The sequence below is a fragment of the Agelaius phoeniceus genome, chromosome 3 (genome assembly GCF_051311805.1).
Source record: "Agelaius phoeniceus isolate bAgePho1 chromosome 3, bAgePho1.hap1, whole genome shotgun sequence".
Taxonomy (NCBI): Eukaryota; Metazoa; Chordata; class Aves; order Passeriformes; family Icteridae; genus Agelaius; species Agelaius phoeniceus.
This window is the reverse complement of record NC_135267.1, coordinates 25,545,723-25,571,592: the sequence shown is the minus strand read 5'-3', so window position 1 is coordinate 25,571,592 and position 25,870 is coordinate 25,545,723. Positions and strand designations below refer to the sequence as shown.

At 43.4% G+C, this 25,870-nt stretch overlaps 2 protein-coding genes across 6 annotated transcripts in view; one reads left to right on the top strand and one right to left on the bottom strand.

The window, feature by feature from the left end:
• The window catches only part of RARS2 (arginyl-tRNA synthetase 2, mitochondrial), a 34,812-nt gene extending 24,289 nt beyond the window's left edge, over positions 1-10,523 (top strand). For 4 of the 5 annotated variants that reach the window (XM_077174910.1, XM_077174907.1, XM_077174911.1 and 1 more), the window contains exons 15-19: positions 750-817; positions 918-1,027; positions 1,999-2,094; positions 4,342-4,416; positions 5,332-5,983. In XM_077174910.1, coding sequence (XP_077031025.1) covers positions 750-817; positions 918-1,027; positions 1,999-2,094; positions 4,342-4,416; positions 5,332-5,737 — 755 coding nt within the window. In that variant the 3' untranslated portion in view covers positions 5,738-5,983. Of the gene's footprint in view, positions 1-749; positions 818-917; positions 1,028-1,998; positions 2,095-4,341; positions 4,417-5,331; positions 5,984-6,748 lie in introns of those variants that run through there. The other variant, XM_054630349.2, reaches the window with a different exon arrangement.
• SLC35A1 (solute carrier family 35 member A1) lies at positions 8,232-25,464 on the bottom strand. The gene is made up of 9 exons (XM_054630350.2): positions 25,349-25,464; positions 24,526-24,816; positions 21,209-21,386; positions 15,840-15,999; positions 15,327-15,479; positions 14,013-14,079; positions 10,625-10,801; positions 10,092-10,226; positions 8,232-8,793 (listed from the first exon to the last, which is right to left on the bottom strand). The coding sequence occupies exons 2-9, from the start codon at positions 24,752-24,754 to the stop codon at positions 8,663-8,665; spliced, it is 1,230 nt and encodes a 409-aa protein (XP_054486325.2). The 5' UTR covers positions 24,755-24,816; positions 25,349-25,464; the 3' UTR covers positions 8,232-8,662.
• Between the last annotated feature and the right edge of the window lie 406 nt (positions 25,465-25,870).

Genomic DNA, 25,870 nt, shown 5'->3' with positions numbered 1-25,870 from the left:
GGGGGTTTGCCTGCACCTCACTGGGCTGTGGCTCCAGGATCGTTTCTTCCTGATGCACTACAGATCCAAGCAGTTCCCAGTGAAATGCTGCCCCCTCTTGTGCTCTCTGGGGTTAGGTGCTGGATTGAGCCAGCGATCTGATCAGCTTAAGTAGTATGCATCTTCCTTGCTCTGCCTCCTCAGCTTTTTTGAAACAGACGATTTTCCTTGTAAAATGGACAAGGAGGTGGTGTCCCTGCACGTGGCAGGGGGTTTGGACTGGATGATATTTAAAGGTCTCTTCCAACCCAAAGCATTCTGTGATTCTCCCAATTCAGGTTCCCTCAGTATAGTCAGTTTAGGTATTTACAGTGGATGGCATGAATACTCCCTAAATGTACATCCAAATAGTCCATTAGCCATTGGAACAACTTTTTTTGTTTATGCATCTTGTTATCACTTGGAGCTATTTATCAGTTTTTCAACAAAATCTGCATTTCCCTGATCTTGGAGACTGGCTGTCATAATTGTGAAAAAGAATTCAGTGTAGCCTGCATAGTCTGTTGTAATGCACCCTCCTCACTTCAAATCTGTGCTACACATACAAGGGGAAGTGGGAAAAAGCCCATGTGAAACAGCTGTTTTCAGCTTTCCATATTGCTAGTTTACAGTTATGGAAGATCTGCCTGCTCTTTTTTTGGCATCTCCAAGTCTGAGCAGGAGTCATTATGGTGCTGCAGACTTAACAATGTTTTTCTGTTTCTCTTCAGCAACCAAAGAGACCCAAGATCCTGTGGAGACAGCAGAGAAGGTTGGTCTTGCAGCACTCATAATTCAGGTGAGTCTGAGCTGCCTGACGAGGTGTCTGCAGTGTCTGTGAGAAGTTGCAAACTGAGATAGAAGAGCTGTGTCTGGGTGACATCAATTTATTGTTCCAGGACTTCCGGGGCCTTCTGTCATCTGATTACCAGTTTAGCTGGGAGCGAGCTCTCCAGAGTCGGGGAGATACAGGGGTGTTCTTGCAGTACACCCATGCCAGACTCCATAGGTAAGAGGAGCATTTCTGCACAGCACAGTCTGACATGAATTTTAACCTTATTAACTTTCTGCTTTGCTAAGTAGTAATGCTAACTCCTTAAATATGACACATGTTCACTTTTTCAGCAGAAGTGTGAGTTTAAGATAGAAATCATTGAGACTTTCCAGAAGATCAGGCCAATTAATTTTAAATTTTCTACCTCATTTCCATGGAACTGAACTAACTGTTCATGTAGTTTCTCAGTTCTAGGAACAGCTTCTCTGTGGTTGGTGTCACTGATGAGGAATGGTTGCCTAGAACTAATGAAACTGATGTGAAAGCCAAAATGCCCACACTTGTAAAACACACCACATCACAGAACTTGGATGTTTTCGCTACCCACAGTAACTAGTGGATTATTTTTAACATTGTTATTTTCCCCCACTGTTGATAGCCGAGATTAAAAGGAGATCCCTTCCTATTGACTCAGGTCAAACACTTGTTTAATTATTTTTTTAAAGAGTTTCAGAAGAGTCCATGTTGAACAGTTTTATCAATTATACTGAACTGCCAGAGCAGACCTCAGTATGTGTTTTCATGTATGATTCCTTCCTGGGTGAGACCAAAGGTGTGAGGCAGTGGTAGCAGGACATGGTGTTCAGAGAGAACGTGCAAGCCTGATCCTTTTCTCTGGTCTGTTCTTGGTGTACTCCCTTGTCATGTATTGGTGGTTCCAAGGTACCATAGTGGGGGATTGTCTACCTCCCTAGTCCTTTTAGCTTCTGGACCTGTTGTCCATGCATATGTCTAATCCTGTTAACTGAATGGCCAGCACACATTTTTCATTTTTTTTAAGTCAGCTAGTCTGTTTCAGTGCTCCATTCAGCTTGAGCTGAGCCTACTCTGTTTCCTTAAAAACACAGATTACTGTGGTTTTTTCTGTTCAGCATTGCTAAGAGGTGGTTTTCATCCAACATTTGTTTTCCATTCTTATGTTTTAGTTTAGAACAGATGCATGGGAATGCAGAGTTAACTGATGTGAATGTGTCATGCTTGCAAGAGCCAGATGCCGTCTCTGTTCTTCAGCATCTTCTCAGGTTTGTCTAGTTTTCTTTTCAAATTCCATTTCCCTTCAAATAAATATCTGGATATGCCACTGACCTATTGAGAGGGCACAGACTGTGCCCTTACAGATTGTAAGAAAAAATGGCTTGTTTGAGGCAATGGCTTGCCTTTTGTGCCACATGGATTGCAGCATTTGAGATGTTCATGGTTTTAGAAGCCATATGATGGAAAAAGCAGTATTTGGAACATACTTGGTGTACATGAGCCTCCTAATTATTCTTGTCTTCGCAAAAGTGTACTCAACTCTGTATAAATAATAGCTGTAGATCTGCTTGGTCCCTCATGTTCTGTTTTTGTCAGGTGAGGAGAGCGGTGGTAAGGTACATGGAGTATGTGTGCACACTTGGGGGCTCAGCATCCTTCAGAGCTACTGAACATGCACAACTGGTACCTGTTAATAACAGTGGTGTTCTTCATTAATTCAGTCTTAAGGTTGAGCAGATTCTGTTTTCACTAGTTCATAGTTGTGTAATTAAACTATGGAGATGAGGAGTTGTCAGTGTTGCACAGCCTGTGATGGAGTCAGAAACAACTGAAGCTTTCAGAGTTCCTACTGAGAATTCCTGTATACTGCATTGCACACTGTGCAGTGCCAGCAAGAACTTTTTTGACCCTACTAAGACCTTCCTGAGGCCATCTGTCTAAAATTAGGACTTCCAAAAGTCATGCCAGTGCACCAGGTGGCTCCTTTGACCTGCAGGTGTGGGCTGCAGAGCCCTGCCATGAACTGTGACAGCCTCCAGAGGCCTGCCTGCAGCCCATCGTTTGCTGCACGCTCTCTTGAGCAACAGCAGGACCAGCCAGCTCTCAGCAAGACCAGCAGTGTCTTATTTATGCAGTTCCACTGTATCTCACAGAAAACATGTGAGCTGTTCCTTGGGACTTTTTTATACTCTTACGTATCTATTGAGCTGTTGTTACCACTGTGTGCTCACCAGTTCTGCAGCTTGTCTTAAAGAATGGAAAATTCCATGGCAGTTCAGCTTGGACATGCTGGCAGGGATGGGCCTGGGAGCTGAGCAGAGACAGGAAATCCAGTCCCCACTCTGAATTTGAAATCTCTTCAGCCCTGGAGGTGTTGGTACCTTCTTGCAGGCTGTGAAAAAGGACAGCAAAACACACGAAGAAAAAACATAGCTGTCATGACTGCCTGTACTACCCTGTTTAATACTGGCTTACAAAGTCAAGTGTATTGTGTAAGTTATGTAGGATGACCCTGCTTGCAGCAATCCGTGAGTCTCTGGGCTTTGTATGGGTCCAATCCGGCTTGCTCGAACCCATGCCCACATGGATTTGCATGGACAGAAAGTAAAAGATGAGAAGCGCTCTTCTCCACGTGGGGACGAGTGTCCTGTTTATTGGCTTGGGAGGGGACACTCTGCTGGCAGCAACCACCCAGGTAGAAAAGAGGGTGTGGCACCCTTGCAGGGGAGTTTTATACCCAAGGGATGGGGGCAGGGAAAGAGGACCGTGGCCAATGGGATACACTTGGGGAAGGATGAGGGGAGGGGTGACCAAGGACCAGACCACCAGGGGATATAGAAAGGGGTGTGCATAGGGGAGAGACCATGTAATGGGAAAGGGGGAATAACAATCTCTGTGACCTAACATACTCAGTACAAATTTTCCATCACCCAGTGCAAAACAACAACTAAATAAACTATTTAGTGCAATACAACACCTGCTTGAGCAGGGAGGTTGGACCAGATCACCCATTGTGGTCTTTTCTAACTTGAACCATTATTCTGTGTGACTCTGTATTCCAGGATTTGTCTTTTTCTAATGTTGCAAGATTCCTTTTATCTATTTAAAATGCTAAGCTGCATTTACTAAAGGCAATGTCCTCCAAGGGACTATTTTGACTTCCTTGGTTATTTAACACATTTTTTGCTCCTAGAAACGTACAATTAGTGTTAAGATGTAAAACCAGACATAATGTTCCAGGAACAAATATAGCTCTTGTGTTTGCTATAGCCTGCCTCTCTGAGCTGTTTGCATGATGAGGAGCAGAAGCAATCTCCTTCAATAATAAGTGAACAAGGAAGGAATAATCAGTTGTGTGCTAATGACATGGCTTAGGTCTGCTTCAGAAGATTAGTTTTGCTAATTCTACAGCTGTGGTTGTGTGCTTGTTCTGACTTCAGCAAGTCTGATGAGCCTTCTATCTGAGTACACCTTGTACCACTGCAGCACCAAACAATCCTTTCCTTCCTTCACAGGTATGATGAGGTCCTGTACAGATCTTCTCAGGATCTGCAACCCAAGCACATTGTCAGCTACCTCCTCACACTGAGGTAAGGTGTTTGCTGATACTGGCCATGTCTCCAGTGAGGACAGGTCTTCCTGAGCTGGCTTTGCAGCCCTCACATCTGCACTGCTTTGAAGAGTAAAAATAGTGGGAAGATGCAAATTTGTGGCACAGTTTCCCTGCAGCAGGAAATATATAAAGTAGGATAGCAAATAATGTAATAAATAGTTGAGATTAAGGCTGGAGCCAGGATCCTTCTGAGAAACTTAACAGCTTTTAAGAAAAAATAATCATTTGGCTGAAACACAGTCTCTGAACCCAAAATCATGCTGGACTAATGATGTCTTAAGGAGCAGATTTTAGCTGATAACATCCTCTCAATATCAACATTTCAGCTAGGAAATTTTATCCAAACCACTTTTAACTACTATCTCAGCCCATGAACAAAGCTTGTTATTAGTGTAAGCCATACTGTGGATCTGATTCCCAGAGGGAGTGGACAGCGCCATGAAATGCTGGTGTTGGCTTGGTGGAGGAAGCTGTAGAGCCTGTGGATAGGGAAGGCTTTAACAAGTTAAGGAGAACTGTGCAAAGAATCGTGCATCTTGGGAATGATAGGATAGGCTCTCAAGGATCTTCCAGATCAGTCTTGAGACTGTTCTGTGCGTTTTTTGGGGGCAGAGAGGGCAGGGAGTGGGAAGGTATGTGTGAAGCAGGGAGATGGTTTTTTTGGGGTTATTTTAGGAGAATGGAGTTGTCAGGGCATACCATCAACACCATGCAGGCTACAGAAAACCATGCCCTCCTTCAGCCAGGTGAAGAGGCTGTTGGAAATCAGCCCGTGGCATGCTGCAGTTGTGGGTAGCTCTTCCAGTTCTGCTGCTTTCTGTAGCCCACAGCACTGCTGCGTTTGTCAAGTGCCTTGCTCCTTCTCACCGTTCTCCCGTGTTTTCCCTTGCAGCCACCTGGCAGCCGTGGCACACAAAACCCTCCCTGTGAAAGGCAGCGCCCCCGCCGTGGCACAGGTGCGGCACAGTGGGGTTGGGGGCTGGAGCCTGGGGGGCGGCCCCAGGCTGCTCCCCTTCCTGGAGGAAGGATGCATCAGGGCTTTGCCAGCCCAGCCGTGTCACCACTGGGGGGAATACGAGCCCGCAGGCGGAGGAGCCAACAGCCAGGCTCTAACGTGGGTGGAACTGCTTAGGGAAGGCAGGGATTGCTGTTCACAGTTGTGCCTTCCGGAAAGGGCTGCTCTGCTTGATCCTCCAAAAACACAACACTCCCTAAGGACAACTGCTCTAGACCCAGGCAAACACCTTGTCATCACCTTTCCTTCTAAATGTTTTAAGAGTAAACATTTGAGCATTTAATTTGCTCACTGACTTGTGATGGTTTCCTTTAGTGGTTATGTGGGAAGATAAAGAATTAGGAGAGAACTGAATCTGTCTCCTCCCTCTTGCCACCTACATAACCCAAGTTGTCGGTATTGCCTTTCTAGCTAAAGCACAGAGGCTGACAACTGTTAATGTGCTATTCCAAATAAATGCAAATTCTTTTTACTGATCTCCCAGGCAATGTTTGACCTCCTAACAACTCAGTAAATGATATATTAATTACACTGCCTCTCTTATTTTCTTTCATCTATTTCAAAAGAAATTACCTATTTGATTTTCATAGATCACATTTAAATGTTGAGTTGTGCTGTGGGGGAAAAACAGTCCGTGGAATTGGTGAAGCTGCAGTCTGTATTTGAGCTTTGATACTGTAGGCATTCATTCCTTTGTATCAAACTTCAAGGAAAACCCCTTGTCCTTATCCTGTAAATAAAAATAAGTATCTTGCCATGTGACAGCTTTCAAGAGCTATGATTTTTGGAGCAAGCTTGATAGAGCCCTTCCCAAACAGCCAGCTGTGTAACAGCCAAGACATGGACGAGGGAGAGTGAAATTTTCAAAGCAGCCCATAGTTGCCTGACAGCCTGTCACCCAGGCACAGCGAGGGGAGGGATTCCAGCGGTATCCTCCGGCTATGCTAGCTGCTGGTGCATAAAAGATTTTCAGCTTTTAGTCATTGCATTCTTGTTCATGCATCTCTGCTCTGCCTCGAGGGCTGGGCTGGGCATTCCTTTCCACCTTCCTTTGTTTGACAAAGTGTTCCTCTGTTGACAGTGCAATGGGCTGCCAACAGCTGGTGTGAATTCGGCAGCATTGGCATGTTCCTCAATACCCAGGTTTTGTGTAGATCCGAGTCCCACTGTGGGCTGAGACTGCACAGGAACAGGCTGCACACGGTGTTCTCACCTCACCATCTAACTGCTGTCCCAAGAACCACACCCTATTCTCTAGCACTACCCTAAAATGACTTTCTTGTTTGTTTTCCAGGCACGGCTCTGTCTCTTCCATGCAGCACGCTCAGTTCTTGCCAACGGAATGAAACTTCTTGGCATTACACCCGTAACTCAAATGTAACGAGGCCATGTCCCATGTCAAGTCATATCTCATAGTAAAATTATTTTTTCCACAATAATATGGATCCTCTTCTGTGTGCCACTGCTGCTGCAGGCTGGAAGCTCCATCTGTGCTGGCAGGTGTGGCACAGTCATTTACAGGGGCAAGGCTATCACACTCATTCTCTTCAGACCTTTGGTGGCAGCAGTGTATTTAAGACACTACTCTACCTGGAATTTCCCATGAAAGAGAACTACTGTGTATTTGCCATGTAAATATCACATCCTTTTAGTAGAGGAAGTGGTGTTAACTGTGCTGCCCTAAGCAAAGTTCTCCACTCCCTGTGTACAAAGGCCTAATGGCACAATGGCTTCAAGTTCTCTGTCTGTTGTAACCAAAGGAGTTACTCAGACCCTGCAGAGCCCTTTTCCTGGGTGTTGTGCTGCATTCTGCCTTCAGGAACCTCAGCCAAGCCCAACTGCCAGCTGTCACACCCTGCTCCTCAGCCCTTCCTCAGACCCACTGATGTGATGGCTGGCACGAAGAGACTGCTGCCCAGCTGGTGGAACAGGAAGCACAGTGTTCCCTCAGCACTGTGCACACAGGCAGACGTGGCAGGTGCTGCTTGGCACCCCTCAGCCTCACACTGCTGTAGAGAGGTGGAGCAGCACCTGTGAGGTCCTGCAGGTGCCTGGCAATACCTTCCACCATGGAAGCCTTGACTCCCAAGAGCAACACTGTAGTGGAACACTCGGCCAAAGGCAGAGGGGACCATCCTCTCCCACTGGAAGAGAATTTAGGCATGTTTGTTACTGCTGTGTTTAACATGCCCCACTTTCGAGTAAAACAGTTCCTGTTTAAAGAAATGTAGTCAAGAGCATGAAATTGGTCGCATTTCAACTCCACTGTGAATGTCAACAAGTTGCCCAAATGCGCCAGGGTCAGTTCTTCCTCAACGTAGAGTTGAAATATCTGGAAGGCCTCAGAAGATGAGAAAGGAGGTTGAAGTTGCACAGTTGGCACTGATAAATTAAAAGTTAACATGCATTACAGGAGCCCTTTTTGAGCATCTGTATGCAGAGAGGTTGAGAGAGAAAAGATCTTCTAGACAGAAACTTCATTTACACTTAAGCCAGAGGTACAGGAACAAGTAAAAACTTTCCCCTATGCTATGCATAGAGGATCCCTATAACACCTACAGCTGAATTTAAAAAACACTTGAAGAGTAAAAGCAAACTCACAGCTTCAGAGTCTTTCATCTGACTTTTTAAACCAAACAAGAAGGGCTACCTCTAGTCACGCTGAGGTAGGTAATGCTCAAAGCAGGGGTATTCCCTGTAGAGTTGCATCATCTTGTGCTTAGTGCCTAGAAGAAGAACTCTTCCTGTCATTAATCAAACTGCAATTGCCAAGTATCTTAAGAGAAAATGGTGGCAGTAGTTGCTTTTTTTAATAGTTTTTTTTATGAAGCTTTTCAGGCATTTCTGCCCTCAAAGAGCAAGACAGTTTATCAAATACACAAAGAACGGATTTCCCACTGTTATATACATTTTATACAATTGAGTGATCAGTTCCTTCATTGGGTTTTCCTTGTAAATGAGACTCTTCATTATTGATGAAGAATGAAGAATACCTTCCATAAAATACCCAGCCAGCTCCTCAGCTGCAGTGTAGCCTCAGTGTCCGCCACTGGAAACTCCACATGTAAAACAGAACTAACTTCTGCTTTTAGTCTACCCACTTAAACCATTTCATGACTAGCTTAAGGCTAATTTTGAAAAAAAAAAAAAAAGTAGTCTTTTTTAAAGTCTATTTTTTCTCTTGTCCATTCGTCCATTTTTATGGACATCACACAGTAGCAAGTCTCTCTTTAGAGGTTTTAGTCTCTGAGGGCTGGATTTTTGTGGTGTCTTGTCGAGGTAATCCATAGAGGTAAATAGAAATACACACCAGGAGAGCACCCAGGGAGAAGGTAACAGCTGAAAGGAGACAAAATAGTTTAAATAAAACCATTCATATAAGAAACCTTCAGCAAGCCATGTAAGTTATGATATCTGAATGACAGTATTGTCATTCAAAACTAAACAAGACATTAAACTTGGTAAGTCACAGCGTTTTGCTTCGTCCTCTGTCCCTGGGATCTCTTGAGTGTTTACAATCCCCACACAGTTCCAGTTGGTCTCATAGTAAGAATGTGGTGGCAGTGGTCATAAAAGCAAGAGTAAAGCATCTCCTGCAGTCCAGGTGCCATCTGTAGAGGCTTACATTACAATAAACTTAAATCATAAAAAGCCAGGGTATGTAAAAAAGTACCCTGTGATAATACCTTTTTTGCCTTTCCATGTCTAGACAGAGTTATTAAGAAACTCTATTAATGAGGCTTTCATTAATAAAGATCATTAGTCCAGGTTTGTGTCAACTGTCAAGAAAACACTGCCCAAGTAAGTTTTTAAAATTTTTTTATCCCTTGCTTTATGGTGCTCTTTTGTAGCCAAACACTGATTATTTTCTCCTTAAGCAAACTTTCATTAAGTTTTGTCTCACTAATAATACATCAAAAAGCTAGTTTTCCCACCATTTTCCCACACCATCTTTGGATTAAGGTAGGAAACAACCCACAACTAAACAGTGAAGGACTGAGCAGGAGTGCTGGGCACTCTATCAGACGCAGACTTGACTGGGGAGAAAATTGCAGAACAGCCCAGAGCCATCTGCTGTTTCCTCTCAAAGACATTCACCACATCAGTCAGTCAGTCACAACCCCAGGTGCTCTTTGACTTTCTCTCACGGTGGTGTCCACAGCAGATGGAGAAAGTAGAAGTTAATGCAGTAGTGGGTGTAACTCATTAGGGATGTGTAAAGCCCTTGAAGGAATAGCTGAGGAATTAATTTGGCACTGGCTGTACTTAACCCAACAAGAAATAATAACCCATCAACAGCAGTCCCAGATTAAAAGCTGTATCATACACTAAACTGCATCAGAAAGTGATGCATGAAAATAAAGCTGTTTAAAGCAGAAAGGTTCTTTCTGTTTGAAGTTGTAGATGCCTCTGAAAGAACAAAGCACCGATGCCTTTGAAAGCAGAGTCATCAGGCACCTTTGTGCACCACAACAGGGACCGATGATGCATTAGTGCACAGGAGTCCTGGAGAAGACCTGAAGCTAAAACCAGAAAAACAGAGAGGTTTGGCTTTGGTAGGAGCTGCGTGCAGCAGGCTGGGCAGGCAGGAAACGTGCACAGTCATCAAATCAAATCAAAGGCAAAAAGGCACTTACTTATCTGGAGGCCAAAGAGGATGACTGATGCCACAGTAGAGAGAACAATGGCTGCTGCTGCAGAAAAGCCTTTCATGATGTTATCTGTGTACTTAACAACCACAGAGGTGTAGAGGCCACCCACGCTGGCCAGAACTGGAAGCAGATAAGGTGTTACCTTAAGTACAGGTGCAGTAGGTTACTCTTGAAATGATGCATTTTACTCAACTAGTGTGCTCCTGCTTTGTGCTACATTGTCCTATTTAACGATTTAATAGATCATTCAGGGGAATGGGATGTCTACATGGCATCCTGTAAATAAGATATAACTCATTTAAAAATGATCTACTTGCTAGTCAATTATTTAGGCTGCTGTTTCAGCACAATTTTAAATTGAATAAGTGAATAACTTCCAAGAAAATGTTACTTTTAAATAAAATCCCTCAAAACACAGTTAAGAGTGTGTCATACTGAATTTGTAGCTTCCTGCAATCAGTTGTATCATTGTTAAAGAAGAAAAACAATGTCAAAGACAAAAACCACAAGATACTTACGGACAACAAACCAGACGTAGTATGTGTAGCCATAGAAAAACCCTTTCTCAAGAACTTTGGCTCCATCTGACATGTACACAACAAATAAATTCACCACAATCCCAGATAAGTACAGCTGAATGTTCCTCACCCACAAGGAAGTATCTGAACTCTTCAACACCTTTTCAAAATAAACTCCTGAAAAAAACAAAACAAACAAAAACCCGAAAATATTTCAGTGAGAAGAATGATTCATGGTTTATTGCATTTTAAAACCAGACAACCTCTTAGAGCCAGCAAGCTCTCAAGTTCATTGTCTGTGGACGACCACTGCTGAACACCAATGATGGATCCAGGGTTGGTGCTGACATAACTCAAGGCTCAACCCTTGTACAAACTCCTTTACATCTGTGTGAGCACGAATCTGCTGCAGCAAAGGGACTATGAATGTTCCTCTCTTACATTCTCAAGTACTTCAGATTTGGAACTAACTCAGCCCTTTAAGGAGTTACCTTTGTCTCATAGAATCTTTTGCTAAATTGTTTCAATTGGGCTGTTAGGTTTAAGTGCAGTTAAAACCTTCAGGCCTAAAGGGGATCCGCTTTTAGTACACGGGAAGGTCTCCCTCAATCCTGTTTATCCTTACCCTTTCCTATCCCTACCCCTTTTCAATCCACAGCCTCCATGAAAATAATTTTATGTTGATTTTAGTTTTAGATTTATTTTAGTTCAATTTTTCTTGGAGGGTAGGGGAGAAAGGGAGGATCTGTATTACCTCAGTACTGAAACTGAAAACTCCTCAGGAGCTTTGTGCTGGCAGAGCACTTGGTTTTGAAACCACAGCTTCAAGGGATTACAAGAGCAAATCAAAACCGAGGCCTTCTGCTAATTGAAAATACAGGTTGGTTTTGAGGAAGTGGAATTCATTTTAATCTAAAGCTCTAGCTCTTGATACTACACTGAAGAGCATTATTTTTATGATTTGCATTACTGAAACTCCCCAAATACTTCTTCATTATTCTACTTGGGAGGCATTTGTCAGACTAAGAGGCAGACATTTGGCAAGGCCCTCACCACCTGCCTTTTTAACCATTGCTCACCCAACCAGGACTCTTCCAAGCTCTGGAATTTCCTCTACATTTCAAAACAAAGAAAGCAGCTTACAGAACTCTTACCAGTGACTTCCATGACCTTCTGGTGAGAGCCCTATTGACTAGAAGTTTATTGGTGATTAGTGTCACACACCATCCTTCATACAATATGAGAAACTAATACGGAACCAACAAAGGTGGCACAAAGATCCGTATGTTAGAAGCCCTAGGCACACACCCCTTCCTCCCCACAAAAATCCCCAAATTAGCTTCAAGGAAGGTCTTTCTACTCTTTTATTAGTGAAAAATCCAATTTATAATTTAATAGAATACAGTGAGTACTTATGGTGAATAAATGAGGAGGCAGATTTATACTCCAGGGGTTCAAATAATTATAAAACCAAGGAAATATTGTATTATCTCATAAGAATATAAATTTTTGAAATGTGAACAACAACAAACTAGTACTGTTAATGACTGCAGCCTTTAAAATAACCCAGAATAATTACCTTGAAATTTCTGCCCCCTGAGAAGACCCACAGAGCACAACGAGGTGTAATCAACATAACAGAAGTTTGGCTTGACTATGAACCATACTTGTACAGGTTATAAACTGAGAAATCAGTAGGCAAATCAATAAAACTATGCTTCTAGATTTGTGAATACACATTTCACAAATCCACTAGGCAAGAAGAAGGAAAGAATGGGGGCTGATGAGGAGAACCTACTCCTCAGAACTGTTTTAAGTCACAAAGGATTTGCTGTTAAATTATCCTTCCAATGCTTTTAAAAGCATTGCTGAGGCCCCAGATACTTGGAAATTATCACAGGATCAGCAATTTGAAGAAAAAGCTTCTTTTCCATCTCTAAGTGACAAACACACACAAACTTTTTTACAGTTTGCTGGACTAATGAAACACTCTGTAAAACATGGTCAGTCCAGAAACTGGAGGTCTAACGGCAAAATAACTGCTTCATGTGAGCGTGGGAAGGAAGAACAGGAAGGGAATTTGAAAAGAATTTATGTTTTCAACATGTAAAGCCCCAAGGGCACAAGGAACTCTGTGGATGAAACACACAGTCAGGCCCTCCCAGCTGCCCCAGAGCTTCAGCTGTCAGCAAGGAAACCCAAGCTGCAATCCTTTTGCAGGAGAAGAAAGCCCTAAGTGTCTAAGCTGCCTGCATCAGCCTGTCAGTGCTCTGAATTTGCAGGTCTTTGGAAGCACAGCTGTTGGCCCACATTATCTGGGAAAGCAGGAGTTTTAGGAGACTCTGAAGGCTGTATTTTGTCTTGCAGCTTTGGAGCACCTATTTAAATGAGGAAATTCATAACCTTCCAGGAAAAGCTGACTGAGCTCTACATTGTTTTATTTAGCATTTCTGCTTCAAAGTGTCTATTTTACTGAAAAGACACCAAATAAGAACAACACTCTCCTCCTCTACCCACCAGAATGTTTTTCCATGAGTAATGAGCATCTATGCACAGCACAAGATCATTCTTGCAAGATTTTCCAGTACTAGAGGTGGGTGATAGTACCTTGTTTTTTACAGGGGAGATGAGAAGAATCCAGTTTACAGTCAGGGGAATATGCCCCTGTGAGTCAAAATTCAAATTAACAAGTAATTTGCATTTCTTTATTTCTGAGCACCAGTTCACTTGTCCCAAAGTTTTAGTGTCCTTCTCCAGAAGCCAGAGAAAAAACTACACTGAGAGGAAACACTGGTTGTAGAACAAAGGAAAAATAAACAAAACCAAAAATCCTTCACTGAGTTTATCCAGGCTTCCTGCTACTACTCTAACTCTCTACCTTCCACATGCTCCCTCTACATCCCACTTAGATTTTCCACCTACAGAACTATGGCAATGTGTATTTCAGAGCTGAGCTGGTACAGAACTGAGTGAGGAGCTCAGTACCCCTTGTAAAAAAAATGCAAGTATTTCATGTGATCACCAAAGGGGAGCTATTCACTGCAAAGTAAACTTTATAAAATTGATGTACATTAATTAAATGCACGGAGTGAGTCATTATGCTGCTCCCTACAGTCTTATTCACAGCATTTGAAAGACACTTCCAATTGCAAACCAGCCCTCTATGTTGCATTGTGTAAAACCAACGGTACATGCTCCTATCATTTGCTTGACAATGGGAGTAATCGTGTTATGAATCTGCCATAATTACCAAAAGTAGAAGGCAGTTATGGGCAGAGGGAATAAGCTATTAGAGGAAGACAGTTAACAAATGTAGAATGTTCAGTTTCAAGCACTGAGAGTTTTCCAGTCCTTTAGATACAGCCCACATACAGAAACAATACCGTACCTGCAAATCCTGAACAAAACACTGCCACAGCAATCGCTCCAAACCCTAGCCATGGGTTCTGCTCCACCTGAAACATCAACCATTATTTTAAAAAGGATACAACACTTCAGTCATTCACAATAATCAATTCCAGAGTGCTGTGGTTTAAATTCAGCCAGCAACCACCCAGCTCCTCACTCATTCCCCCTAAGCCCCACAGTGGGGAGAAGAATTGAACACAAAAGGTAAACTTTGTGGGTTGATATAAGCACAGCTTAATAACTAAATCAAAATAAAAATTACTAATAATTCTAGTATTAGCAAAAGGAGAGAGAGATATAAAATCCAAGAAAACTAAGCGATGCACAAAGTAATTGATCACCACCTGCTGACAGATGCCCAGCCCATCCTGCAGCACCAATCAGCCCCTCCTGGCCAAATTCCCTGATTTCCATAGTGGGTGTAACATTCCATGGTATGGCATATCCCTTTGGCCAGTTCAGGTCAGCTTTTCTGGCCACACTACCTCCTGGTTTCTTGTGCCCCTCCTCACTGGCAGAACAGGAGACACTGAAAAGCCCTGGCCTCATGGTTAAACACTACTGAGCCACAATTTAAACACCAGTGTTACCAACATTGTTCTCATACTAAATCCAAAACACAGCACTGAACCAGCTACTAGGAAGGAATTTAATTCTCTCCCAGCCAAAACAAGGGCACAGAGCTACTTCATTAAGCAAAGCAAAATTATTAGCATTTCACTGCAGCACCACATGCCCTTGCTGATCCAGGGCTGGCCCTCAGATCAGCCCAGTGTAGCTGGGTGGTGTTTCCCTTTCTGTGGGTGCTCTAACAGTGCTCAGAGGCACTGTCCACTTGGCTGTGGCCAGTACTCCCAGAGGCATGACCTACCTTTCCCACTAATGCAGCTGAGCAGCAGCTATGACCTAAGAAACAGAAGACACTTGTTTCTCCCTACAACAGTATTAGGTCAGTGCCTCTGAAGGGTGTGTTTAAATGACATACCCACACTTCGCCGGAGTTTTGCTCCTTATTCCTTGCACTGCTTTAATTCCAAGTTCTCTGTTCCAACAATTACAATGTTACCAAGGCCAACTGCTGGAAACAATCTATTACTCAGACACTCCTAGGATGGTGCATTAGATTATGATGGTTGTGGTAATTTATACTAATTGTAGCAATCCGTTGCATTTCCAAAAAAGTGAGACCAGAGCAATACCACAAGCCCGCCTGAACTGGTACACAGTAAAGGTGAAAGCCAAGGATCAAGCACCATTTATTCTTTATCTGAAGAGGGAAAATTTTAACTCTTACCTGTACTTTTGTAGCCTGAGCAGGCTCCCACTGAACCAGGGTAACACCACCACACAGCATGAAGACAGAGAACCACTGCAACTTACTAAGGGTACGGCTCAGCATCAGGACTGTACATAAAGCTGTACAAGGGATCTTCAGCTGGTATGTCACCTAGAAAAGATGGGAATGTAGTGTAGAGCACATGGTTTTATAAACTCCTCCAAAACAACAAAATAAAATAGAAAATTCAGCTACAGAATGACAGATTTTTATATTCATTGATTTCCTACATATTCATCTCCAACTACAACAATGTGAATTTGAAGTGACTCTAGCAGTGAGTGGCTTGTCTCAGAAAGCCAGAGCTCTGCAGCAGAGTGTATGCTCTGAATAGAACAAAGCACAGATTTGCTTTTAACACTGAGGCTGAACAGAGTGCTGCATGCCAGGCAGATACCTGACACATGTGCCTAATGAACCAGGAAAGAGAAATATATTTCCAGGTCTGTTACTGACAGAAACCTGTATTACCTGGTAGACAGCAGCATCCAAGTTGCTAAGAGCCACGAATGCCATATTGTTTTGGAGAGCGTACACCACAGATGGAACACTTAATTTTAGCAATTCTTTAGGACTTCCAAATACATTTTCTTTTAAAGATGTTATTAATCTTGTCAGACTTCCAGTTTCTCTGCAAAATAAAATATTAGCATAATGGAGGGCATTCCTAAACTGGTATTTTAAAACAGAAATCAAATCAATGAATCCCTTGGGAGGGCTGAAAATTCGTCTTCCATAATCAGTTGTACTTTCTGTTCATAAAAGAAAAAAAAGGTTAACTGGCAAAAAACAAGTGAGGTTTTCAACAAGTAGAAAGCCCTGAAGGCAAGAGAAACATTCTGGAATCAGGAAGTTAGATGCATTAATATGTAGCAGTGTGTCAATATAGGCAGTGGAACAGAAGGCTGTTGTTCACATCTCCCCTTTTTTACTGGGTATTAATGTTTGTGTGTGATGTCAAATGCCCATGATTTTCCAGATCCCCTTTAAACTAGGCCTCACAGTACAGTCAAAAAAGCATTGTACCCTTGCACACTTCTTACCTAGAAAAGCCTCTCATTCCTCAGGCAGCCATGGGCTCCCAGTCTCACTTGTGCTGTGGGAGAGGCTGGACCAGCAGCAGCACACACATGAAGAGGGCTGGCGGGCGTGTGGGGGCTCCCTGTCGCCCGTCCCTGTCTTTGCCTTTCACACCTCTCTTTCAAGTAATTACAGCGTGTGACAGAGCAGGCAATGGGGAAGAACGTGCTGCTGCTGGCTGCTTTTGCAGTTTGCTCCTCAGCTTTTCACAGCTGCCCTCTGCATTACTGGTACTCCTGCATCGCTTGTACATCAATCTGACATTTGCTGCTTACTTGTTGCTGCTGCTCCAGTCCTCTTCCCAGTTCTCCCAGAGCTCCCCTTTCCAATCTCCTCTCGCTTAGCACTGACAAGTACCAACATCCCAAATCATTCCTGCCTCTCACAGGCCTTTCAACTTGTAAGCTGTACTGCTCTTAAATTTAATTTTCTTTGTGTTTCTATTCTTTGTATTTCTATTTCTTTGTGTTTCTAACCCTAACCCTAACCCTAACCCTATTGCACACTTGTATGAATAAATAGCTTTAACCACCTTGTTTCAGCATATTTTACTTTCCTGATCAACCACTGACTCTGCACTCCAGTTGTTCAACTTTTCCTCTCTGAAGATTTACAGGCTTTACCCTCTCATGATCCTTCCATCCAAATTTCTCTCCTTCCTTTCCTTCCTCCCTACTTTCACCAAGCATTTACTTACTTTTCCTCTTTTATTTTCCCCTGTAGGGAGAGCAGTCGTTAGGCAGAGGCAGCTGCAAGGGATTCTTTTTGCATTTTTCTGTTACAAAAAGAACACACAAAAAACCAGACATGTCTGTCCACAGGGAATAACTGTGACAAGAAAATCCATAGACAAATAGCACTTAAAGTGAAGTCTGCAATACAAGAAAGGGGAGGAGTTCATGCTACAGCTCACCATGGTTAATTGCACTAGATACAGAACTGTATAAAATGTTAGGAGTCACTGATGTTATGGGCAGATTTTTTTGGTTTGTTCCATTTCTGAATGTATTTATTACATTGTCTAGGATTGGGAGATAAGATGTATAAGAAAACTGGGTCATTCCCAAGTACAGCTGGACTAAAGTACTTCTATCTCAAATGTCTAACTGAAAATAAAATATTTAGCACAGACATGGTTCTACTATATGAAAATAAGAAGTAAAAAAAAAACCCACACAGGAATAACTTCTTCTATTCATTGATACAAAGGTGGGCTGTCAAACAAGAAAATAATATTTAAACTATAAAACAATATTTAAAATAATTTTAAAATAATATTTAAAATAATTTTTAAACTGCCTCTGTTCCAGACCATGCTCAGTGAATTTGCTGATCACATTTTTAAAGTTGCAGCAGCAATAGTAACTTCTGCCTACTTTGACTTCAAGAACAAAATTTCAGCAATGAAGAATAACATGTGTCTAATAATCACCATCTTCCCTTCAGATTTTGAGGACAAGATGATAAACTGTCTAATAGTTCATCTCTGCAGTGGATGTGCTTTCTGAAGCAGGCACTTACCAAGAATCTCTAACTGTAGGTTGAATTCAGTACATGACCAAAAAACAACTTAAAGCAAACCTTCATGTACAGCTGATAATGTAAAATTAGGTGCCCAAAGAAGTACACTGCAATATCAAATTAGAAAATAAACAATTATCTAGCTTGAATTCAGCTTTCTTGATGTTGATCTAGGTTTGAATTTGAAAACATTATCAATTTTCTTTGTAGAATGGTTCAGGTTGGAAGAGACCCTATGACCATCTTGTTTCAACCTCCCTGCCACGGGCAGGGACAATTCCCACTAGGCCAGTGTGCTCCAAGCCCCATCCAGCCTGGTCTTGAACATCTACAGGGTTGGGGCATCCACCACATCTCTGGGCAGCCTGTCTCAGAGATTTACCACCCTCACACTAAAGAATTTATTCCTAATACCTATTTTCTTCCACTTTAAAGCCATTTCCCCTTTCATAAATTCATTACCCCATTGACAAAGCCAATTTCTAAGTATGAAGAGGTGAGAGATACTAATAACTATCAGTTATGCAACAGAAAAACACATTTGTTAGAAAACCTGAAGTTAAAACTAGAGTTTGCAAAACAGCTCTGCTTTTCTTCATCCATGACTAAGTAGTTATGTACCAGCTAAGAATGTAGCAAATGCTATTACCAGATAGTGAACAGGACTTTAAATAAGCATGAGAAAGGAGAGTATACTTCAGTTAACAATTAGCACAGCTTAAACTATCATAAGCTTCTCTTTTGAAAGACAATTCTTTGGCATTCAGTGTGCCCTCCAGGAGATGCTTTAAGAGTAAACAGTGAAGGCATCATGTAATAATGTGTAAGAAAACAAATTTGGCAGCTGGAACAGTGGGAGAGTTGTACTCTAGCATCCTGTATACTGCAGTTACCAATGCTATCTCTTTCAAAAAGCAAAGGTACCCACACAAATGTATGCTGCTGTACAGTAAAAAACCAGGACTGGTTCCTGAACTACAAAGGCACCTTACCTTGGGTGAGACAAATTGGTGAGGATTTAAAACTGAAGGAAGCTGTAAAGGAGACAGAGAAAGAAGCTGTGCTGGAATTGATGCTGTTCAGCATATTCATAAGTGATCTGAAAGGGGAGGTTACTAGAAAGTTGGCAAATTTGGACCCACCAGGATGCCAGACACATTACCAAGGAGAGGTGAGCTTGGCCTGATGAACAGTGCCTGGTGGTGCCCATCTCTCCCTCAGCTATAGAGAAAAAACCCCACCAGCTGACCAGATCAGAATAGACCTTACAACCTGCAAACAGCTCAGTGAATCTGATTCTTCCCATTTTAACTGGTAAGTAAGGCTCAGGTGTCAATAAATGAAAAGAACATAAGAAATGGCCACCCCTACATACAGCAAGCCTCTCTCATCTAGTTATGGAGACCTGGCAAAAAATGCAAGTAGTTCTTGGAAGGCACCAGCTCAAGGATGGCATCAGCTTCAGAGAAATGAGCAGAATCCTTAGGAAAGGAACTGAGGCCAAGAGGGAAAACACCTTCACTCTCTGCCATGGCACGTTCACATCCTGAATACAGCATGCAGCTCTGGATCCTGTTTCAAAAGGGATGTAACAATACTGGAAATGCTCTAAGGATGGGTACTATGATGATCCCAGAAAAATTAAACTAGGGCTCCTGGCTTAGAAAATAAATTAGTGAGGAAAATGCAGATCTACAGAGTTATGAAAAGCAAAATGAAGGAGGAAATATTATTCATCATATCTGTCAACACAAAACAACAGGCTCCATAAGTTACTGCCACCAGCTAAGGAAAGCTCAGCCCATGCTTGCCCCCTTGGCTACACTTCCATTCCACAGATCCTCTGCTGACTAAGGGAAAATAATGGGCAACAGACACTTTTTGCTGTGCTGGGCTGTTCTAAAAACATCAACATGCTAAGACTTCTTTCTGAGTTATAAGTAATTAAGTTTTTAATTATTTCAAGTAAAAAAGACCATTCATACATTTAATGAACAAAATATTACAGACCCTTAACAAAAGGGATTGCTTACCCTGCTGCACTAGGTGTACTATAAACAGCCTGAGTCCCAGGTGCACAAGATTTGACAAATTACCCACACAGGTGAGGCTGCCCAGAAGTAGCTCTCTACCCTCACTACTGGGAAGCATGGGCTGCTACAGTCTCCAGAGTGGAAGTGGGATCCTCATTGGTCACAACAGTGAGAACCACAGCAGAACCACGTGTCAGCAGAGTCATTTCTGCCAGCATTTTGTGCTGACAGAAAAGTCCAGGGTGCATGTAAAGAAAAATAGACATTCCCCACTGGTCACATCTGCCTTCTCTAGCACATTCCATTTAATGAAAGGTTAAATTAAAAAAGCAGTTTGTCACAGTTGCCTCACCAAATTCAAATATCGCCTCACATCTAAATCAAGTAAAATGCCATGTGTGTGTTCAGAGGAAAAGATCTGATGAAAATCTGAAGTACATCATGTGACTCCATGAGCACATAACAGCCAGCCTTCTGATGTACCACATGCCACAAAGAGAGACAGAGACCCTAAAAGAACAAATTCTATCACAACAGCAAGAACTGGGATTTGGAAAATAGAAAAAAAAATAGAAAATAGAAAATATAGAAAAAATCTCTATATTCCTAGAATATAAAGATTCTTCCTAGGAAGGATGTAGCACAGGGAAGCTGAAAAGGAGAAAAGGCAGCAGACTGATAGCCTCCCTATTTGAGATGCTCATGCCTGGACTAATGTTCTAGCTCTTAGCAGCAGTCTGGGATTACAGAGACTACTATTTTTTGATCACAGTCTTTCATCATTGGCTTGCAAATTATTAGAGACAGAAAAATGTCTGTCTGCAACATTGTTTGGGAAATTTTATTAGTAGGAACGTTAGAATTTTATGCAACTCATCTGATGATGGCTCACAGCAGATGATCAAAGTCTGAGTTTCATCTACACCAACATCTTAAAGACCAAAACATCATGGATAATCCATGCTGACACTCTGAACTGATTCCAAAAATAGAAAATATGTAGAAAGGATACACCTGAATATTGTGCTGTATACAAAGCAGTTTCAGTTGATGAGGACTCACAAGCTCTAACCTGCTCTAAATTACCCTTCCTCAGCACCATTATCCAGCCACATTCTCAAACATACCTGCACTTCAGGACCCGAGAATCTGAGGTTAGGAGCAAGGACTGGTTTTCAAAACACTGATCAGCACTCCCACACTTACTTAGCCAGGATGCCCAGGCTCAGGAACAGCTTGATAACTTCAGTGACACACACAGCTGTCGTTGAAAAGTAGAGCTCAGTCTCCACTGTCCTGGTGTACCGCAGTGCCACCGTGTACGTGGCAGCAACCAGGGTCATCACCGTGAGGCAGTACAGCTTGAACAGCAAGCTGACATTTTCTGAAACAAAACAGAGAGAGACTCAGTGTGACCCCCATTTTCATTTAAGAACTGAAACAGTGTGTTCTCCAGCTGGAGAGGTGTAACAAACACCACTGTGTCAGCAGACAATAATTACAATGTTAGGAAACACTTTCCATAAAGAAATTGTGGTTAAATTTTACAGCTTCTCAAAGAAGCTTGTACAGGAACCCCAAGTGTCTGAAAATGAGATGCTCTCTTGCCCTTGTAATCATCCTTCATTCCAGAAAAAACTAATAATACATTAACATTTATCTAATAACAATCAAAAACTCTTTCATTGCTTTCCTGCTCTCTAGCTGACAGTAGGCACTTGCTCTGAAATGGCAGCTGATCCTCCCCGTGTAATACACTGAACTCTGACACAAAGAGCATTGGCAGACTAGCAAAACCAAAAAGAGAGGAAAAGTTCAATATAACCAAAGAAATCTAGCAAATCTTAATTAAAAAGGCAGCATTTCTGTCAGCCCTATTTTCCACCTAAGTTAGTAAAAGAAGAAGATTTTGCTCTGAATGGTGATGGGACTTCACACAAAGAACTTTCTTGAAAAAATCCCTGTGGAAAGGTCTAAGGTTAAGGCTCTTGCAGTAAATTAAATCACACAAGGACTGTATATCATTCGTGTTATCCCCTCTGTCCTCCCCACTGATATACTCGTACAACAGTAGCAATACCTGAATCAGTTTTGACCCGGACCAACTACTATCCTGCAAAACTTTGGAGTTAGCCTGTCCAAGGTCCCCTGAAGAAGGCAGTTTTTCATCCATCTGCACTCCTCCAAGGCCTGAGAGCTCCATCAGGCCACTCCAGTGCACTGCCAGGTCAGGGAATGCTGAGCCTGCATCTGAACCAGCTGGGAGAACAGCACACAATTCCAAATGGGATTCCTCTGCACAAAGGCAAAGCCCACCAAGAGACATCAGCAAATGTGTACCTTCTACAAAATCTTTTTTCACACTGGTAGATTGCTATGTTTGGCATCTCTCTGGTGGGTATTGGTCATTCAGCAGCACCTTTGGGGCCACTGTCATGTTCTAAATATCCTAAAGAAATGTGTTTTAATTGGTGTAAGTTTGTATTCCTCTGCTGATTAGGGATTGAGATAGAGGATAAGTAGTTTTGTAATAACTTAGCTCATTTAATAAAGGAACGAGTTGCTGAATCCAGTGTGATCAATGCTTTGGTTCATGTTACTTTCAAACCAGAGATGTCTTCAATTGCGTAACATTTCTGCAAGGTACAGTTAATACCTCCTGCCACTGCAATCATTTAAATTAGCTACTTCCTCATAGATAAAAATCTTACCCACGTCAGTAACCACTTTTAAAAGGTAGAGGCAATTAGTTTTTGGACTAACAATGCTTAGAAGAGACTTACAAGCTGTAACCCATTTTTAAATTAAATTTGGATTGTGGGGAGGAAATGCAGGGGCATAACAACCAGGAAATATAATTAACCCCATCTGGTTTTACAAAAACGTATCTTCAAATGATGATTCAGTGCTGACAGAAATTATATTTGACACATGAAGATTTTAAGTCTATGCACCACCAAACTAAAGCTAAACTTAATCCTTGCCTCTAGTAACTACTCTTAAAAAAAAAAAAAGCCCGAATTTGGCAATGGTTTGGAAACTTGGATATGCCAAAGGCAGCAAGACATAACAAATCTAGTATCTAGACTAGATAGTTCCAACATTATGTAAAAAGGTATTTGTAATTCTTTTCAGCCTGGACATTTCTTCGGCTGGCTCCCATGTCTGCATCAGTACCAGTGCAGCGAGGGGAGCAGAAGAAAGCATAGCTGGGGCACCCATAACTTCTGCTGAATAAATCTGAACTTACACCTGCCTAAAGAAAAGAAAAGCTGGAAGAAGCTTTCGGGTTTTTTCCCAGTAAATCCCACCTGGATGAAATTATTTCTGGCAAAAAGGGACCAGACAGGCCAAAAGCCTCAGGATAAAAGTGCGAGCCTCCCACACATCTCCACGGCTGATCTCAGGGCTCTGCCAGGGCTCCTGGAAGGCAGCCCCGGGCCAAGCCTGGCATGGGAGCACAGCCCGCTGCCTGCCAGGTAATTTGGGGTGGCAGGTGCCCGGCACACACTGCTGGGAGCCTCCTGCCCCTCACCCCGCCAGGCCCCGCCAAGCCACCGCCGGAGCTGGGGAGCCCCGGGCAAGGCCCTCCATGGGGCAGCTGGAAGAGGGGCAGGCGGCGCCGTCCTGGCGGATTTAAACCCTCCAGGCTTGCCCGAGGTTCTGGCTTCGGGACCGTGTGAGCTGTGGCCTCGCTGTACACAGAATCCCTGAGAATCAGGGAATCAGTTAGGTTGGGAAAGACCTCTGGTGTCATCGAGACTGACCTATGACCGGACACCGCCAAGTGAACTACACTGTACCCCGAAGTGCCACATCCAGTCTTTCCTTAAACATCTCCAGGGATCGTGACTCCACCGCCTTCCCGGGCAGTCCATTCCAGCAACTAATCATCCCTTCTGTGAAGAAATTCCTCCTAATGTCCAACCTAAGCACACTCCAATATGCACCTGGGCGCGGCGGCGTTTCCAGGGACACCTGCGGTGCCCACAGGGTGGGCGCAGTGGATGTCCCTGTGCACTGACCGCCTGCGCCCCGGGATAAGCCCCAAAGATGCTGCGGCACGGTCAGACGCTCCCAGAGGGGAACTGGTGGAGGGGAAGACGCGACTGTGGCGGATCCTAAAGGTGGAGGCGTCCCGGGGACCCGGCAAGCCCCGTACCGGGAGCACCCGCCCCCCACACACCGGGGACGCAGCGGTGCCACACCGCGAGGAGAAGCTCCCGGGCGGCGGGAGGAGAGCGGGAGGGCGGGAAAGCAGGCGGGGAGAGCCCCTCCCCAGCGCGACCCCGCGGCCCCGCGTAGCCCCTTCTCCCCTTCGCTCCCGCGGTGGTGGCGCCCGGTGCCACAGCCACCAGCGGGGAGGACAGTTCCACTCCCTCTGGCACGGGGGAGGCAGGGGGAGGCTACGCGCGAGTCGCGTTTCCTCTTGGGAAAGCGGGTGGAAATTGTCCCCGTTCTCCGGCCGTGCCGCCCACCTGGAGCCGCAGGACCCGCCGGGAGCCCCGCACCGCCGGCCTTACCTTTCGGAGGCGACATGGTGCTCGCCGAAGGCCTCAGGACCGCCGGGCCGGGGCCGCCCGCCGTGCCCCGCCGCTCCTCCCATCGCACCATAGAGTGCGGCGAGGCCGCCCAGAGCGCCCCGCCGCCCGCGCCGAACCATCGAGTCGAGCTCCGTCCCGCCTGGATATCCTGGAGAGCATCCTGCTCCACCCGGCCGCGTTCCGGAGCTGTTTCACTGGCAGCAAACATCCAGGAATCCCACACGCGTATTTCTCATTGCCAGGAGCAAGCTCGTAGCCACCGACACGTTTCTGCCGCGAGAAAAACCGAGATGGAGGTTGCAACTGTATTCCCCTGTATTTTACAGCACTGCAGTACCTTCTCCAGTGGAAAATAACAAAGTAGAATAAAATGAAATTTCGATCATCGGTTTACTTTTAAACAAAATGTATTTCTGGATTCTTGAAATACCAGTTTGTTGGTAAGAACTGTAACATAAAAGCTTCAAAGCAAATTATGATAATATAGAGACATCACAGCAATAATAAAGAAGCGACGGGGTATTTTTCTTTGGAAAAAAAAAAAGAAAAGAGCTGCAGCTAGTAATTGCATTGATATTTTAATTAATAAATCTAATCATTAGTGCCTGCTCATAATTTAAAAACATGGAGGAGCAGCACATCTAGCTGCTGATGATTAGTTTATTTTCCCCACAGAGGAAAATCACGTGGTCAAAACAATTTAGCAAAGTTCTTTCTTAGTGCTCCCCTCACACTCCTTTGTTTTTTTTAATAATGCTTTGGGGATTAGTCCCTATTGTGTTTTAAAAGTGAAGCCAAATACCTTGGAAAACAACAAGAGAGTGCTATCCTGTACAATGCCACAGAAAAATCACTCAGCAGCTTGAATCTTCATTGTCACAATCTTGTCTAGCTATGAACCAGGAAACCACACTGCATCACAATGCACATACACAAAAAAATAAATTTAGAAACAGCACACCCTATGCAATCACAGTTGTGCACCTGGACATTGTGCAGACAGCGGCTTGAGGAAGTCTTTATTGTCATCAAAAAAATCTCTGTTTTAAAGTACCCATCTCCATTTGAGGAGATGTTTCATCCTGAAGCTCAAATAATTTGTGTTTTCACAAACAGAAATACCATCTGCAGTTGCATTGATTAGACCTGGCACAAAATTTTTTGCCACAGTGACATAAAGCTAAAAGCTTTTTCTCTGTTGTGCTTTAGTTTTTCAAACACAAGCAAAACAGATTTCAAAAAGGTCCCCTGAAGTCAAGTTCCCCTATGGTTTTCAGTGTGCTCACCAGTACACTGTTCAGCCAAGAAATTGCTAGAGACCTAA